This window comes from Anolis sagrei, chromosome 2 (genome assembly GCF_037176765.1).
Source record: "Anolis sagrei isolate rAnoSag1 chromosome 2, rAnoSag1.mat, whole genome shotgun sequence".
NCBI classification, from domain to species: Eukaryota; Metazoa; Chordata; class Lepidosauria; order Squamata; family Dactyloidae; genus Anolis; species Anolis sagrei.
Genome location: NC_090022.1, coordinates 132,277,104 through 132,294,437, shown reverse-complemented (window position 1 = coordinate 132,294,437; position 17,334 = coordinate 132,277,104). Strand labels below are relative to the sequence as shown.

General features: G+C 41.7%; 1 protein-coding gene across 4 annotated transcripts in view; it reads left to right on the top strand.

Annotated features, from left to right (window-relative positions):
• Positions 1 to 17,334, top strand: part of TTYH2 (tweety family member 2) — a 78,933-nt gene that overhangs the window by 37,147 nt on the left and 24,452 nt on the right. For all 4 annotated transcript variants that reach the window (XM_067463872.1, XM_060764251.2, XM_060764250.2 and 1 more), the window contains exons 3-7: positions 4,080 to 4,191; positions 6,860 to 7,080; positions 12,298 to 12,393; positions 14,210 to 14,282; positions 15,473 to 15,542. In XM_067463872.1, the coding sequence (XP_067319973.1) occupies positions 4,080 to 4,191; positions 6,860 to 7,080; positions 12,298 to 12,393; positions 14,210 to 14,282; positions 15,473 to 15,542 (572 nt within the window). The remainder of the gene's footprint in view (positions 1 to 4,079; positions 4,192 to 6,859; positions 7,081 to 12,297; positions 12,394 to 14,209; positions 14,283 to 15,472; positions 15,543 to 17,334) is intronic.

The window sequence follows — 17,334 nt, the reverse complement described above, 5'->3', positions numbered from 1 at the left end:
TGCCTTACTGTGAAACTTGTTAGTTTTGCTTACCTTAAGAGTCTGTCTACACTGATCAGTTTTAGCAGTTTGATACCTCTTTTGATGTTGTGGCTGCATCCAGTAGAATGTTAGGATATGTACTCATATATAAGTCTAGAAGTTTTTGACAAAAAAATGGACCCCAAAAAACATGGTTGACTCTTTTCGAAAAAGCAACAATCTCTGAGGAGAATGGCAAAAGGCGAGAGCCAAATCTATCCTGGGAGAACCTAAAAGAAGCAGCAAGCCCTTTGGTCTTTCCACCATGGGGCCATTTCCTGCCTTTTTGAATGCCTGGATGGGAAAAGATTATAGCAGATGTCAGAGATGGGAGACCTCCTGAGGCAGTGCTGGGGCTTTTCTCTCTCCATGGGAGAATACTCAGTTTATCCACAGGTCATATCAAAACCTGCCCTCAACCTATACCTGGGATAAATGAGTATACAGTACTTAGAATACTTTACTAAGGGGTTATAGTCCCTTTTCTTCCCAGATGTATATCACTAAGAGATTTGTAAAGAATGCCAATGATCTCATAATGTGGATACATGGCAGGTTAAATTATATCCAATTGCTGTCACCTTACTATGAGCAGGTGGATGCTTAGGTTGTAGCCTAATGTGTGCTGGTATGTGGGACAGGCAGGGATTTCTATCTGTAAGGAATATGAATACAAAACCAGAGTGCTTTTGTAACTTTGAATGTAAAAATTCATTTTGAATTATTGGAATGTTATCCTTCATTCAAAGGAGGAAGACCTTTTTACTCTTGACAAGAGGTGGAAGGGAATTACAGATAAACTGGTCAAAAAGCTTGGAATTCATTCATACATTCTCTTTCTTTCTCTGGCATGCATTCCCTCCCTTCTTTCTCTCTGCTTGCTTTCTCTTGGGGCTTAAGCAAGGAGCAGCTGCAATCCAGAATAGTATTTTTCTCTCTCTCTCTGCAGATTCTCGTAATCTGCTTAGTTCTTTTTCTGTTTTTTTGTTTCGCCTTTTGGCCTAAATCTCTCATCAATGGGGAGAGAAATGGCTGACAGTTCAGTGCATTGCCAGCTTGTAGCATCTTTTTAAGCCCTTGAATTGGAAGGACTGAAACTAGGCTAGGCGTCCTTTATTGTATCTACTGGCAATGGAGCACAAGCGCCAGGTGGAGAAATTGTATTTTATTTTACAAACATGAAATGATCAATGGCAGAGGCTTATAAACAGAGCTGGGGGGGTAACATAGTTCTACCAATATTTATGCTCCCCCCACCCCCACTATGAAGGGTATAACTCTGATAAATGCAGTTGTGTCTTAACACAGGGTAACTTCACACATTAACTTTACTAAGAACAAAATTGGAGATTTGGAACTCGGCAGGATTGTGGCCTCAGTTTAGTTGTTTGGTCATTACAAGATGCAGACTCATTAAACTGTTGAGAAGGAAACACACATAATACACACATAATACAAAGTGCCTTCTGCTGTAATATGGGTAATGCCAAAATAGGGCTGTGCGTATAATTCAGATGTTGGTGGTGGTTTTTAAAAGTAACTTCAAACTGTGTTAGGTACTTTTGGAAAACTACCAGTAAGTGTCAGTTTGTACTACAGCACAACTAGTCTTAACTAACTGCTGTGTACTGGGGAGAAAAGGAGGACCTGAGGCTATTACCTTTCGAAAGCAACTTCCCAAACTTTAGATTCAAACGATATATACTTCTGTCAGTGGATCAATGTAATAAGACACCTGATATACGTAAGCAATTTATCTCTGGCCTTTTTCCATTTCACAGTATTGACTGTCTTGCGGTGTTTGCAATTTTGTACTGGCACACTTCGTATCTTCAGTTCTTCCTACTTGGAATCACTTTCATGGAGGAAAAATATGTGAGACCAACATGAGCTTTGTTCCAAACGTATGTTTTGGTAGATCTATTTTGCGGTATTTTCATACGTAGCCATATGTATGAAATGCACCACATTTACACATCTATCCATATCATGATCCAGTGTAGTGCAGTGGTCTGAGCATTGGACTGCTACAATCCAGAAAGCCAAGGTTTGAATCCCTGCTTTGTGATGGAAATCCACAGGGTGACTTTGGACAAGTCACATTCTCTCAGCTTCAAGAAAAGGCAATGGCAAGCTACTCCTAGCAAACCTTGCCCCCCAAAAATCAATGTTAGGTTTGCCTTAAGCTCACCCTAAGTCAGAAATGTTCTGAACATACACAACAACAACAACAACAACAAGCATCTTGAGACAATGTAACTAATTAGAAAAGCTAATAATGCTTGGCAAAATGGAAGGCAATATGAAAAGAGGAAGATCGCTCTACAGGTGGATTGATTCAGTCAAGGAATTTGCAGGACCTGAACTGGGAAAGCTGGCCAGTGATTTTGGAGGTTTCTCATTCATCGTGTTGCCATAAGTCAAAATTGGATCAATGGCAAATAACAACAAAAATTTACTAATTACAGTACCTGATCTGCCAGTATTTCCCTCCCTTTATTTGTCATTTTTTCTGTGTCAAAGTCAACATTATAGGTGGTTGTTGTATAGCACTATATGTGATGGCATTATATAAACAGTAGCAGTTTCTGGTCTCCATCAAGAGCTAAAGTGTACCTTCTAAAGCAGTGGTTCCCAACCTTTTTTAACCAGGGACCTCTCTCCAACATCAGTATCAAAAGGCTTACAAATCAGTTTTTGGTCAACTTTACTTTTGGTTTGGTTATTTGGGGTGCCGATTCAGAAAATTGCAATGGATAGACCACATCAGCTGTAGTTTCTGATGCAGAACATATGCCATCCATTAGTCACCATTGGCTTGTTCACAGAGAACTATATTTAATACGCCTTGGCATTATGAGAGGATTTTGTGAGACCAGTCTCACTCTTGTTGCAACAGTGTAGTAATGGTGAGGCCGCTGACCATATTTTAGTTCTTGTGGACCACTGGTGGTCCACAGACCACAAGTTGGGAACCACTGTTCTAACGGCTGGAATCTTTAAACACAATTACCTAGGAAGATAGCAGATTGGAATACAAACCTCTGAATTAATATGTTGATTTCTTCTGTTATACTATAAAAGTACACTGTTAAGGTGGTTCTCTAATAAGTCAGGCCCTTGGGTATTTGATGGGTTTATCAGAAGTCCCCGCAAGTGGTTGAGAAGTATGAGTTCAGGTCAAAAGACAAAGGCTTAGATCTAATTGTTAATCCAACTAGAATCAGTGGAAATTGTCTGAGTCAATATTTACCGTTTCAGTGAAGTTGGCTGTCATTGGGACTAACACTTAGATCTAAGCTAAAATGTATTTACTTGGGTAGTAGAGGTCATATCTATTTGTCATTTCATATTCCTGAGATTCATTTGTGGACTCTTATGAGCTACTTCTCCATATGAAAGTTGACACTTCCAGTAAAATGGAAAGCAATTTTAAATCCTTGCCTTGTTTAGCCATTCTGTATGAATGCACCACAAATATCTCTTAAAGCGCCCCCCCTCCCTTTTAATAAAATGAGCCTCAACCATTTCCACTTTGCAATCAATGCATTTCGGTTACCCAACATACACTTATAAGTCATTCCTCGGACATGCTCTGAAAGGAGCTTGGGATAATGATCCATCCTTGGATTCAAGGAATTATTTGAGGTCATGTATAGATTCCCAGGTTAGCGATCCACACCAGTAGATACTAGCCATGTAATGAGAGTGTGCAAGTTAAGACTCAAGATTTTAAGATGTTGCACTGGAATGGAAGAGGGGTTGAGATGAAGGGGAGGATTTACCATTGAAAGGCAGTAATACCCCTTTGTCTCTTAAAGGCCCCCAGTATAGGAAAAAAAGACTGATTTCCCCTCTCTTCTACCTGCTTTTCACGAATCCCATCCATTTTACAGTCTGAGAGAGTTTTCAGTTTTCATTTCAACATCTTGAGTATTCTACTCAGTGTCAGAGAGGGCCTTGATGGCAAGACATCTTGCTACAGATAAACCGATCCGGCTCTTCCTTTGCTAACTCATGTTTTTTTTCCTGCTTTCTTTCTGCTTGTTTCCCCCCAGCGCTGCTGTTGGCATTGGTTTCTATGGCAACAGCGAAACCAACGATGGGGTTTATCAGCTGATCTACGCCCTTGATAATGCTAATCACACGCTCTCCGGGATTGATTCGCTGGTAAGACTGGTTGAATTACTCCTCTTTTTGGTCTTCTTCTAATACAGATATTCTGGCTCCGGCAGGTTTGATATTTTCCCCTAGAATGGCCAAAATTGGAAGTAGCAGTCTAAGAATTTCAACATTTTGGGGGGAAAGCACCAGTTGAAATGTCTCTTCCTAGACAAGAGTGAAGGGACCAACACCAACAAGGCAATTGTTTTTGTTTTTGTTTTGTTTTTTGCCAAAGGCATTTCTGTCTCTATTACCTCTGGATAGAAAATGCCCATTGGTCCTGCTTTGATTGGTTCTCTTCTGGGAGCTTGTGCATTTGCACAAAAGGCAGCAACAAGAAGAAATGGGAGGCAAGCAGTCTTGGTGCATCCTTCTTAAATAGTGCTGGGTACAAAATTGCTTGTATTGCTCCCTGGTCCCAGTTGATGCACCTTGTATTGCTGTGGTCTGGGAACGAAGATTAGGTCTTAAGGTGGGGGTGATCTCTTCACTAAGATAGAAGGGTGATGTTCTTCTGGAAAAGAGGATTTAAATGAAAGATACAGAATGAGGCACGCCTGGCTCGATAGCAGTACGTGTGAAAAAGATCTTGGAGTCCTTGTGGACAACAAATTAAACATGAGCCAACAATGTGATGAGGCAGCTTACAAAGCCAATGGGATTTTGGCCTGCATCAACAGGAGTATAGTGTCTAGATCCAGGGAAGTCATACTGCCCCTCTATTCTGCCTTGATCAGACCATATCTGGAATACTGTGTCCAATTCTGGGCACTGCAATTGAAGGGAGATGTTGACAAGCTGGAATGTGTCCAGAGGAGGGCAACTAAAATGATCAAGGGTCCAGAGAACAAGCCCTATGAGGAGCAACTTAAAGAGCTGGGCATGTTTAGCCTGCAGAATAGAATAGAATGCGGAGAGGAGACATAATGACCATATATAAATATGTGAGGGGAAATCATAAGAAGGAGGGACCAAGCTTGTTTTCTGGTGCCCTGGAGACTAGGATGCAGAACAGTGGCTTCAAACTACAGGAAAAGAGAATCCACCTGAAGATGAGAAAGAAATTCCTGACTGTGAGAGCTGTTCAGCAGTGGAACTCTCTGCCTCGGAGTGTGGTGGAGGCTCCTTCTTTGGAGGCTTTAAAACAGGCTAGGTGGCCATCTGTCAGGGGTGCTTTGAATGCAATTTCCCTGCTCCTTGGCAGGGGGTTGGACTGGATCACCCATGAGGTCTCTTCCAACTCTATGATTCTGTTATTCTAGGAGACCTAACCTCACTGTCTGTTCCTGATCCTCTTTCTCAGCTGCCATTACAGTCAAATTACATGCACCCAGAAATAAGAAGTAAAGTGGCTACGCCGTATCTGCATTGTGCCATAGCCACCCTTTTCCAAGCAAGCATAGGAAGTGTGTGTTGTCCTCCATGCTGTCAGACTGTGACTTCCATTAGCCCCAAATGGCCTAGCAAATTATGGATGAAGATGGACGCTGCAGTCAGCAAGTCTGGAGGAACACATACTTCCTACCAGCGCTCTAGGGCACTTCCCCCCTCTACTCAACTCTACACTTTTATTACACACTGTATTGTAGCCTTTGGTGTATGTATTAATGCAAGGAATTGGGTTCAAATGTATCCACTTATTTCAGGGTGTATCATTACCTCTTTCCTTAAGCTTTTGTAATCTGCCTTTCAGACTGGCAGAGTCTTGGAGGGGCAGCTGCTTTCCTTTGCAGCTACCAGGATTGTGTGTCGTTTACTGGTCAGAAGCCATGCTGGCAACTTTTCCCCCTGCAAAGGGCATGTTGGCTGCAAACATGGAAAAATTAGTTGTGAGGAGAGAGACACTAAGCTCAAGATAGGAATTTTTTTCTCTGGTTAGAGTGAGAAAACAGAGCTTTGTAGCACAGGAAAATGCCTTGGTAGTATTTGTTCTCAAAGCTCAACAGCTCTGTCAGTTTGAAGTCATAGAGAAAAGTTATGGCCTGGCCAAACCCATAGGACCCTGGTGTTTGGCAGGGGTAGATCTTGTGATAGCTAAGAGACAATTGTTGGACCACAAAACCATCACAAAGTGAGAGTACCCAGAATGAAGTGAGAGTTAGGGGCAAAGGAAACTCCAGCTACTACTGATGTACAGATGCAGGTGTCGATGGATTATGGGTAGGTACTGTAGTAAACAATGAAGTCTGAGGCAAATGAAAAGCACATACTATGTGTGTATGTGTCTGTAACTTTACATATCTGCTCTTACATCTCTTGAAGTAAACTGCAAAAGCTTGTACCACTATGTTTTTAGTCTTTGAGGTGAATAAGATGCTTTGTTCTGATTTTTTTCCTCCCTCTCCCCCCCCCCCCCCCCCGGAAATTGTTCTATGGATGTATTTATGATAATTAACTCCAGCAACTCTCTGTCAATTTCACTATAAAAGTGAGATGGATGTACTATTCTGACTTAGCTGTTTCTTCTAGAATGCAATATTAACTGTATTAGAAAAGTTTCAGTAAAAATCCTGGACCTTTGTGCATTTGATAGTAAGTGAAAGAAATCCTTTGCCCTGTCAAAACTGAAAAAAGTCAAACTGATTTTGACCTTGCCTTCTACCCATATAAAATATAGAGGATTCACAGATACAAGCTGCTGGTTCTCATGGGTGTCTTTACTGTCTTTTGCCAGGTCTCCGGCACTACAACGAAGATGAAAATAGCTTTGGAGCAGCACCTGGCCCGGCTGAATGAGATCTTTGCCACTCGAGGAGACTATGTGCAGACACTCAAGTTCCTGCAACAGATGGCAGACAATATTGTGTTGCAGCTCTCAGGGCTCCCTGTCTGGGGTGACATGACAGTAGACCTGTCTCAGGTTGCCAGTGAGGTCAGCTATGTGGAGTATTATAGGTGAGAGCAGATGTCACCGAGGAGAGATTTGTGGCACACAGATCCCTTTGTTCCATCTGGGAATTCTGGCATATCATAAATGAGTAAGCATGTTAGTGCATGTTGTTCTGTTGCTTACACTTTCTCTCTCTCCAAATCAGGAGAGAGTGATTTAAAACCCAGCAATGAAGAGAGGGCTCAGAGGGTGATAGAGTACAGTCCCCATTGTTTTGCTCACTACTTCTTGCAATGAGCGACAGTGTTGTGCTTAAAAGACAGCCCAACTCTTGATCTGTCTGTGAACCCTCTGAGTGTTCATCTAGGTGGGAAGGGACTGCTGATGAGGAGTGGATGAAAGATGAATCAGTTTCAATGAGGATCGCTGGCCTTCCTAATCACCTGCCCGCAGTCCAACTCAGAGCATCTTCTTTCCGCAAAGCTTCTCCTAGTGGGTTTGTGTGTGTACTCTTAGCGTTCAGAGGCAGGCTTTAAAAGGAAAATACTTCTTTAGTCCATCTGTCAGCATCTCTCATTCCATAACAGGCCCAACTGACATTTCTGTTCATGAGAATGAGCAGGCATTTGGAGGAGCAGATGGCACTTTCTGTCTGTAGTGGACAGTCTTGCCCGTGAACAACTCTAGGGGACCTTGTAGCACTTGGTATTAGTGGGAGGAGCTCTCTGCTACATTAAGATAGAAGAGTGTGTGGTCCAAGAAAGTATTATCTCCAAAGTCAAAACAAAAGAGACATGGGTGGAAGAGGGAGATGCAGCTTACAAGTCTCATATCCCTTCTGAATGAGCACCTCTTACTTGGAATTTCAAAATCCCAAATATTGCAAAATCTAAAATGCTTTCTGATGGTTCCCTGTACACAAACTTTGTTTCAGGCACAAAATGATGAAAAGTGTTTTGTATAAAAATACTGTCAGGCTATGCTCATAAGATGTGTATAAAACTTAAATGAATTTTGAGTTTAGACTTGAGTCTCACCTCCAAAATATCTCATTATGTCCATAAAAGTATTCAAATTCCAAAACACACTTCTAGTCCCAAACATTTCAGATAAGCGATACTCAATCTGTACTTTGTGACTTTGTTGACTTACTTTTGTGGCTGTTGTCATGGGTTTGTTTTGCAGGCTGGTAAACTGGTGTACCAGCAGTTAAGAGGCCACTAGTTCAAAGATCATTGATTTAGTCTTGATTAATTGGAAGGTTATGGGAAGCTTTGATACAGACAGTACTTCTCAATCCCATTGGCCTAGCTGGTTTACAGCATGTAATGAACGAGATGCGGTTAGTCGTTTGACTGAAAGAGGCATGACTTAATATGAAGGAAAAAGATTGCCTTTTTAGAGGTGGGGAGAGTTTCCTGTATTTATAAAAGAGTGAGTTGGTGGGTGATGAGAACCTATGCTTTGTTATTAGATTTCTCAGAACAGCTGTCGGTCTTCCTGGAATTACATGTGCTTTTCCGGCACATCTTTTGAGTGCAGAAGGTTGTCTAAGCACTGGGGAAGGTTTAGCCTGAATACGCATCTCTTGTCCAATTGTGCCCAGAAATTAGCATAAAACCACATGGGTTTTCATAGTCTTAATGATTTATTGTCCATTCATATCAGCTAGCCATCCATAGGATGCCTTTCTTAGAAAAACTTTGTCAGCTGCAAATTGTTGAGTTCATAAAATAAAGAATGCAAAATACTATTAAATTCTTGTTGCTAATTGCATTATTTTAAAGCACAATTAACCCCCCCCCCCCGGGTGGCACAGCAGGTTAAACCACTGAGCTGCTGAACTTGCTGACTGAAAGTTTGCCAGTTCGAATCCGGGGAGTAGGGTGAGCTCCCGCTGTTAACCCCAGCTTCTGCCAACCTAGCAGTTCAAAAACATGGAAATGTGAGTAGATCTATAGGTTCTGCTTCACCGGGAAGCTAATGGCATTCCATGCAGTCATGCCAGCCTTGGAGGTGTCGACAGACATCGCTGGCTCTTTGGCTTAGAAATGGAGATGAACACCACCCCCGAAGTCAGACATGACTAGACTTAATGTCAGGGGAAACTTTTACCTTTATCTAAAAATTCTAGACAGGTATTTTAATAATTATTTACACATCTGTAATTCTGTATTAACTATTCCTTTTCAAATGAATGCTTTAATGTTAAGCTTTCAGATTTTGCATGTATGTGAATTAGGAAACTATTGTTTCATTGAACTCTGCACATGCTTCCCTGGCAAATGTCCTTTGAAGAGTGTAAGCATGAAAGACAGTGTTTATAACATTTGCCCCTACCACTCACATAAAAGCTTATGATTGCAAGTAGAAATCAGGCACCATGAATTACATGTTAAATGAGGCAGCAGAACGATCACCTGACTGTTGCCAGAGTAATTGTGGACAAAGCCTGAACAATTACATTTTGGAATTTTCAAAGAAAAGACCATGTTAGCCTGTCACAAAATAAAAAGAAGAAAAGAAATCTTGCTGTCGCAAGAATATTACTAGATATCTTTACCTTCTTTTTCCCTTTTATTTTGGAAGACCACTACCCTTTCTCAGCATGACCAATGGCAATGATGATTTGAATGTTTCTTGGAGTAGGTAAAGGTAAAGCTTTTCCCCTGGCATTAAGTCCAGTTGTGTCCAACTCTGGGGGTGGTGCTCATCTCAATTTCTAAGCCAAAGAGCTGGCATTGTCCATAGACACCTCCAAGGTCATGTTGGCGGCACGACTGCATGGAGTGCTGTTACCTTCCCGCAGAAGCGGTATCTATTGATCTACTCACATTTGCATGTTTTCGAACTACTAGGTTGGCAGAAGCTGGAGCTAACAGCGGGAGCTCACATTGCTCCCCGGATTAGTAGACCAAAAAATAAAAAAGAGGTTTTTGTCACCTATGCACTAGTTTTAGGACATAGAAACCAGCCTTATTCCAGTTGAGAGTCTTTGTTCATCTATCCCAGCATTGTCTGCTCTGACTGACAAAAACTCTCTAGATTCTCAAGCAGTAACTTTTGCCCTTTCAGAGGGGACTAGAAATAAGATTAGAGTAGGCCTACTTGTTTTGTTTACAGATTTAGCCCACATTCCCAGCAGTGGACCCCCAAGCTGGCTGCTTCCTTGCACCCAGCAAATGGCCACAGGAAAGAATATTAATTAAGTCCTCTTGGACTCCAGGTGGTGACAGAAACAGAAGAAGAATCCACTGATCTCTCTCCCTTCTGCATTGTTAATGAGTCAGAAATCCATTGAATACAACAGACCCAGCAGCATCTGCAGGGAGGGAGGAAGGATCAAAGCCCCCCTTTTGCCACTGTCCTCAGGGAGAGAAGGAGAGCTGCTTACATGTCCTAGAAGAGGAGGGGCTGCGGAGGATGCTGCAGGACAGTGGCTCTCATGCACAGGCCGGCACACAGAGCTCAGTGCACACTACAGCCTATCCCTGCCTTTGTCCCTTTGAAATAGCACCACACACAAGGATGCCAGATAAACCAGCTGAATCTAAGTAGCCTCTCTTCCTAAAATGTGAATTCTGTTTGTGATGATTGGGTCTTATTTCCTGTCAAGGATCAGAATTCTGCAACCTGCATAACTTCTTCCAAGTGAATATGATCCTCTCTGGTAACAGAGGTAGAATTCTATAGGGCAAGGAATGAAGTCCATGCTTCTTGAGTCCAAGCTTTCCTCCCCAGTTAGAGACTGTTTTCCAGTCTTTCTCATGCTCCTCTCTTGCTCTAGCCTTCTGGATATTTTATCCTATAACTTCCATAACACTAGATCACATGTTTGCTGTAGTAGAAAAAGCTGATCCAAATGGCTCTATTGTAGACTACAGGTACCTGTGATACCCCCCCCCCCCCCAAGATTTTTTGGTGATTTTTGGGTGAAAAAATGCAACCCTCCTTTTTCTACTTCCCCACATGAAAAAACTAAACTACCTGAAAGCAAAAGTGCAAATTAGGGTGTCATTTAATTTTCAGCTAATACGTTTTTGAATGGGAGATGATATGGCTAAGCATAGGAGCCAGCATGGTGTAGTGATTTATGTGTAGGACTACAACTCTGGAGCCCAAGGTTTTTATCCCTGCTTTGGTATGGATACCTCCTGGGATCCTTTGAACAAGTCACACTTTCTCAGCCACGGAGGAAGGCAAATCCACTCCCGCTCTGAACAAATCTTGCCATAAGAACTTGAAGGCATTTAGCAACAATGGCTCAGTATAGGGGCAAATATGGAAGACAGTATTTCACAGTGATATGGGAGTGCGTCACTGAATGACCACAGAATTTCATTAGTAAAACAAGGGTGGAGAAGTTACAATCAGAACTATATAGATTATAGATTAAACCCATGTGCTGACAGAACAGCTGATTGAAAGGTCGGCGGTTCAGATCCAGGGAGCGGGGTGAGCTCCTGTCTGTCAGCTCCAACTTCCCATGTGGGGACATGAGAGAAGCCTCCTACAGGATGATAAAACATTCAGGCATCCCTTCAGCAACATCCTTGCAGATGGCCAATTCTCTCATACCAAAAGGAACTTGCAGTTTCTCAAGTCGCTTCTATCAGTGTATGCAGAATTATTTTGTGTACTATTTTATACCTGGCTCTCCTACCTCTTTACTCACTTATATACAAGAACACAATGCACAGATATAAGTTTATTATATTGTATGTAGGTGCCCCAAGTCCAATTTCTCCTTTCTCTGGTTATTAATGACCCCAAATGCTCTCTGACTGCTGCCTTCTTCTTGAGTCCATCGCCTGAAGTCAATAAAGAGGCAAAACCTCATATTCGTGGCATCAAGTAGTGTTAACCAGCAGATGTCCGTGTTAAGCCTTGTTGAAGGAAGGCAAAAAATGACACATAACTAGCCAAATTTAGCTGGTTATTTCTAAGCTCTGCTCCCAGGTTAGTGTTCAGAGAATTAGAGCTCAACTGCTTAGATTTAAACAAAGCTATGTCTTATTCTGCTCTTCAAAGTGCAACTTCAACCTTTTGAATTCTAAATCCCTTGAATATTTTTTTCGTTTTTCAGATCATTGATGTATGTGTGCTTCTTGAATTTCAGTCTGTCTTGTAATGCGATAGTGGTGCTGGCACTTAAGCGAATTCAGTGGTTTTGAGGGACTGCAGTCTCTGAAGCTTCATATTGATTGCCTTGGTAGGGGATTGTCTGTGGTCTCCAATCCTGGAGGCCTTTCTTGAGTCTCATCAGCTTCCTCTCTCTGCAGATGGCTTTCCTACCTCTTACTGTTCATTCTCAACCTGGTGATCTGCCTTATTGCCTGTCTGGGACTAGCTAAGCACTCCAAATGCCTGCTTATTATGTAAGTACACCTTGCATGAGGATGGATGGGGGATGATGGGGTTTTAATGCACCCTTTGCGCATTCATAGTGCCAAGTAAGCCATCACTGTCAGATATTTATTTATTTATTTATTTATTTAAAACATTTATACTCTGCCCTTTTCACCCTGAAGGGAACTCGGGGCGGAGAACAACATAAAAACAGCAAACATTCAGTGCCATGACATAAAACAAGAAACATACATAAACACTAAAATCAGTTATCTCGATGTTAAAATCCACTGTTTAAAACAGTCTCAAATCATCCACATCAAATCTGATTGGCAGGGTAAGGTTTCCTATTGCTGCCTTATTGCACTGTCCCAAAGGCTTGGTTCCACAGCCAGATCTTCACCATCCTTCTGAAGGACAGGAGAGAGAGGACTGATCTAATTTTACCAGGAAGGGAGTTGCATAACTGAAAGGAAATCCTAAGAAGTCCCTCTGTCTCCTCCCCCCAGTCGTGTCTGTGACAATGGCAGGACGGAGAGCAGGGCCTCCTCGGAAGATCTTAATCTCTGCGGTGGTTCATAGAGGGAGATGTGTTTGGACAGGTAGATTGGGCCGGGGTCATTTAGGGTTTTATAGGCACTTTGAATTGTGCTCGGTAGCAAACTAGCAACCAGTGGAGCTGATGTAACATAGGAGTTGTGTGCTTCCTGTATGCTGACCCAGTTATTAACCTGGCTGCCTCTCGTTGGGCTATTTGAAGCTTCTGAACAGTCTGCAAAGGCAACCCCACGTAGAGCACATTGCAGTAGTTTATCCTAAATGTAACGAGAGCGTGGACCACCATGGCCAAGTCTGACTTCCCAAGGCGCCACTGGCACACAAGTTTTAATTGTGCGAAAGCCCCCTTAACCACTGCCGCAACCTGAGATTCCAGGCTCATCGATGAGTCCAGGAGGAGTCCCAAGCTATGAACCTGCACCTTCAAGGGAAGCTTAACCCCATCCTGATATCCTGGAGGCTAATAGGGTGCCACCCCACCACACTCCAAAACAGGGGGTGACTTATTTCTGTTTGCAACCCTGAAGGAGCAGGTTCTTTTTAAGGAAGTCTTTAAATTCTTGTGGTCAGTATAGTATTAGTAAAACAGCTCCATTCTCCCTACATTTTCTTTTCTGGGGTGTCTCAATACATGCACGCACGTGAACTGAGACTCATTCCAGCACTGATGTGGTCAGAGATTGCTTCCCCTTGATGAAAACCCCTTAATTAATCAGAGCACAGTCAAGGGTGAAAAGGGCATTCGGAAGTTTGCCAGATAGATATTATGAGTGTTCCCCAGACACTGTTTTATGTGTGGCCTGGGATGGTGGGTTAGTTCTCTCCTCCTCTCAGCCCCCCCTGCTTTCCTTTTCTGTGATTACAACCAAAACAAGCTAATAAGGCAAAAGGAAGACTGGATTAAGAGAGAGGGTTGGAGCAGCCACAGTTACTTGTGTCTGCCCCCCCCCCCCTCTTTTTGTCACAAAATTTTGTGTGCAGGAATGTTTTGATGTGTCAGTTCCCCAAATTGTGAGGAATCTTTGGTGCTTATGCAGTTGCTCCAACACCATATTTTCAGTCCAGAAATGTTCCAAAACTGAAATGTTAAGCAAGTATGATCTGGGTAGTGCACAACTTGTTTTTCCTAATAAGCACATGTAACTCAGTTAATTGGTCTTGAAAATGATTTTGAAGCATATTGAAATACTGTGTACATCTGTGGTGTTGAGATGCCTTGTTCCCAGTCTCGCTGCCTTCCCATTGCATCCCAGTTCTGCCCTCCTACCATTTGCTTTTTGTCTACAGGATCCTGTGCTGTGGGCTTTTCACACTCATTCTCAGCTGGGCTTCTTTTGCAGTGGATGTATCTGCAGCAGTGGTAAGCACAACGTTGGGGCCATAACTGCTTGCTCTCTGTCTGCCTTTTGGTGAAGCTAAGATTGCATTAATTCTGAAACTATATCTTTGAGGGTAGGCAATGTAGTGTCCACCAGAGTTTTGTATTACATCTCCCATAATTCCTAAGCATCAGTTATGGCAGTTCTAGACCAAAATATGGTGGCCTCCACTTGCTTCAGCTGCTGTTGCTACCTCCGTGTGTCATATGCACATCTTTTTTGCTACCTTTCTGACCAATCCATTATATCTCACTAGCAAAGGGAATCATTCTGCAGTCACCAAATTGCACTTGCAAGCATCCTACTGATAGGATGGCAGAGAAAACATTATAGCCTCCTTGCTATTCCTATAGTAAGCTATACTTCCAGATACTACTCCCACCCAAATTTCCTTATTCATTTAATGCTGATGTCCTTTGCCTAAATGTATGATGGCTGGGGATTGACGCTTTGCAGGGTGAGCTGGCCTTGATGAGCTGTAAAATGGTGCAGTTCTCCCGTTCATTTTGATGCAGGTAGAGCAGTCCCTGTGACCTTAGAAAGAATGGTTCACAAGGATTCTTGCATGAGTTACACCCCCATTGCTTAAAAAAAGATTTTTTTCCCCAGCCTAAACATTGAGAATTGCACCGCAGAATGATGTGTGGTATGTTTAAATCATGCACCATAGCTTCCAATCATGTGCCATTTTGGAAAAAAAAGGGGGGGAGGTGCAGCCTTCTGAGATCTAGGTCAAGGGGGCAAGGAGTGGGTAGAAGCTACTACTAACTTCATTTCCTGTTGTTTACAAACTCGTCTGTTCAATTTTTCACCTGGGCTGGATGTTCCACAGAGATACAGTTGAATAGGAGGCATTTCCTTGTTTACATACCCACTTCATTTTAATGGTTTTGTGAAAGTTATTATCTAGGAGGTTAAATTTGCTTTTTGCACATGCTCATAAACAAAGATTGTTAGTTGAGGACAAAAAGTTGAAAACGAATACTTCCCTTAATTTCACGTATACATTAAGTCTTCTAAACTTGGACATGTGTCTGTTGGTACTAGATTGGACATTCTCATGAGAGATGTAGGGCAGGAGTGGCCAATGTTTAAGCTTAGCCTTATGACCTCTTGAGTTCCACTTCTGGTCATTGTCATGACTCTTTTCAAGCATTTTTCATTCTCCTAGGGTACCAGTGATTTCTGTGTGGCCCCGGATAAGTTCATTGTGAACATGACAAAAAGCGACCTAAGTGCAGGTAAGGACACTGCTGTTTTGATGAAGACATTTAGCTCTAATGACAAGAAGGCTAACTTTTATTGAGTCGTGCTAATGTTTACCATCTGTATTGTTGAGTTGCCTGCAATAACGGTATATATTTCTTATTGTAAATTTGTTTTTATAGGTTATTGTTTTACATATGCATATTGTTTTGTTTGGTCTTTTATATAATGTTGTAAGCCACTTTGGGTCCTGTTTAGGGAGAAAAGTGGGATATAAATAAAGATTTATTATTATTATTGGTTTTGTTTGAGATGACATAGGGGCAAGACATGCTTGCAGGCCTATCCAGTCTATGACTTTTAAATCACATTCTATGATTATTGGGCTTTAACTTTTGTCTTGGGTATTTTAATATGTGTATGTTTTAATATATGCTTTTATTGTCTCATTTTAACTAATCATGTGCCATTTTGCCTAAATGTGATTTTATAGATTTATTTATGTCGTGCCCCACCTCAAGCTAAAGGGAGAAACAGATAATAAATGGTTATTGTTATTGTTATTATTAAGATCTAAAACTGATTGAAGTTTATTAGGCTGGCAGTCACAGACCCCTGCAGTACAGCCTTCTCCAACCTGTTGCCTATTATTATTATTATTATTATTATTATTATTATTATTATTTGAAACACAACAAGATGAGTCCACAGCAGACACTCTGCTGGCTGTTGTATTGGATCACACGTCGGACGCTTCCCAAGTGTCTAGGACTGTGTGATGTATCGGCGAATAATGCGTGCAGAACCCAGTAAGGTGGCCTTCTGCAGCTGGCAGATGGTAATTTTGTCAGCAGTATTGTGTTTAAGTGCAGACCAAGGTCTTTCACCACTGTACCCAGTATGCCAATCACCACTAGGACCACCTTGACTGGTTTGTGCCAGAATCTTTTCAGTTCGATTTTTAAATTCTCATATCGTGTCAGCTATTATTATTATTATTAGTAGTAGTAGTAGTAGTAGTAGTATGCTTTTTTCTCTAAAAGTAGACCCAAAGTGGCTTACAGGAAAACCAAACAGTACAATTAAAACATAAAATATACAAACATGAAAATTAAATTAACGTAAAAGGTAAAGGTTTTCCCCTGACATTAAGTCCAGTCGTGTCCAACTCTGGGAGTTAGTGCTCATCTCCATTTCTAAGCCGAAGAGCTGGCATTGTCCGTAGACACCTCCAAGGTCATGTGGCCAGCATGACTGCATTAAACTTGAACAGTAATAAAAAATAAACCCTTAAAATTGATTAAAAACATATCAACTGCAGAGGCTATTGAAAGGGTACACCCTCTCCCCAATTTTTCCTTAATCCTTTCTGTACGCATTGATTCTTTTCTATAACTGTTCCTTTCCAATGTGTAGAATCTGCTTTTAAAAAGAAAGGGATCGGGGAATGTAATTTAGGATACACACAGAGATCATGATTGTTGAGCAAACACAAACAGAATAGAACTTCCAGTGTAGATGATGATTATGTTGATTACAGCTAAAAGTTAAAAATGCCCTGAAGAGTGATCTTGTCCCACTACACAATAATACACCATCGTGTTTTTTCTTATTTATCACTCTCATTCTTGAAATCAAAATGTCCGAAGCTTAGCAAGAGAAAAAACACTTGTATCTGTAGCCAAGCTTAGCATTATGCAAAACTGCCCAATTTGTATAATTTATTGCTTGCAAATGACTTTGTTTTGCTTTGAGAAAATTCAGTCCGGAATACATACATTTATGAAGAGACAGAGGCAGTAAGCAGTGGAAGAAAGGGTGCTCTCA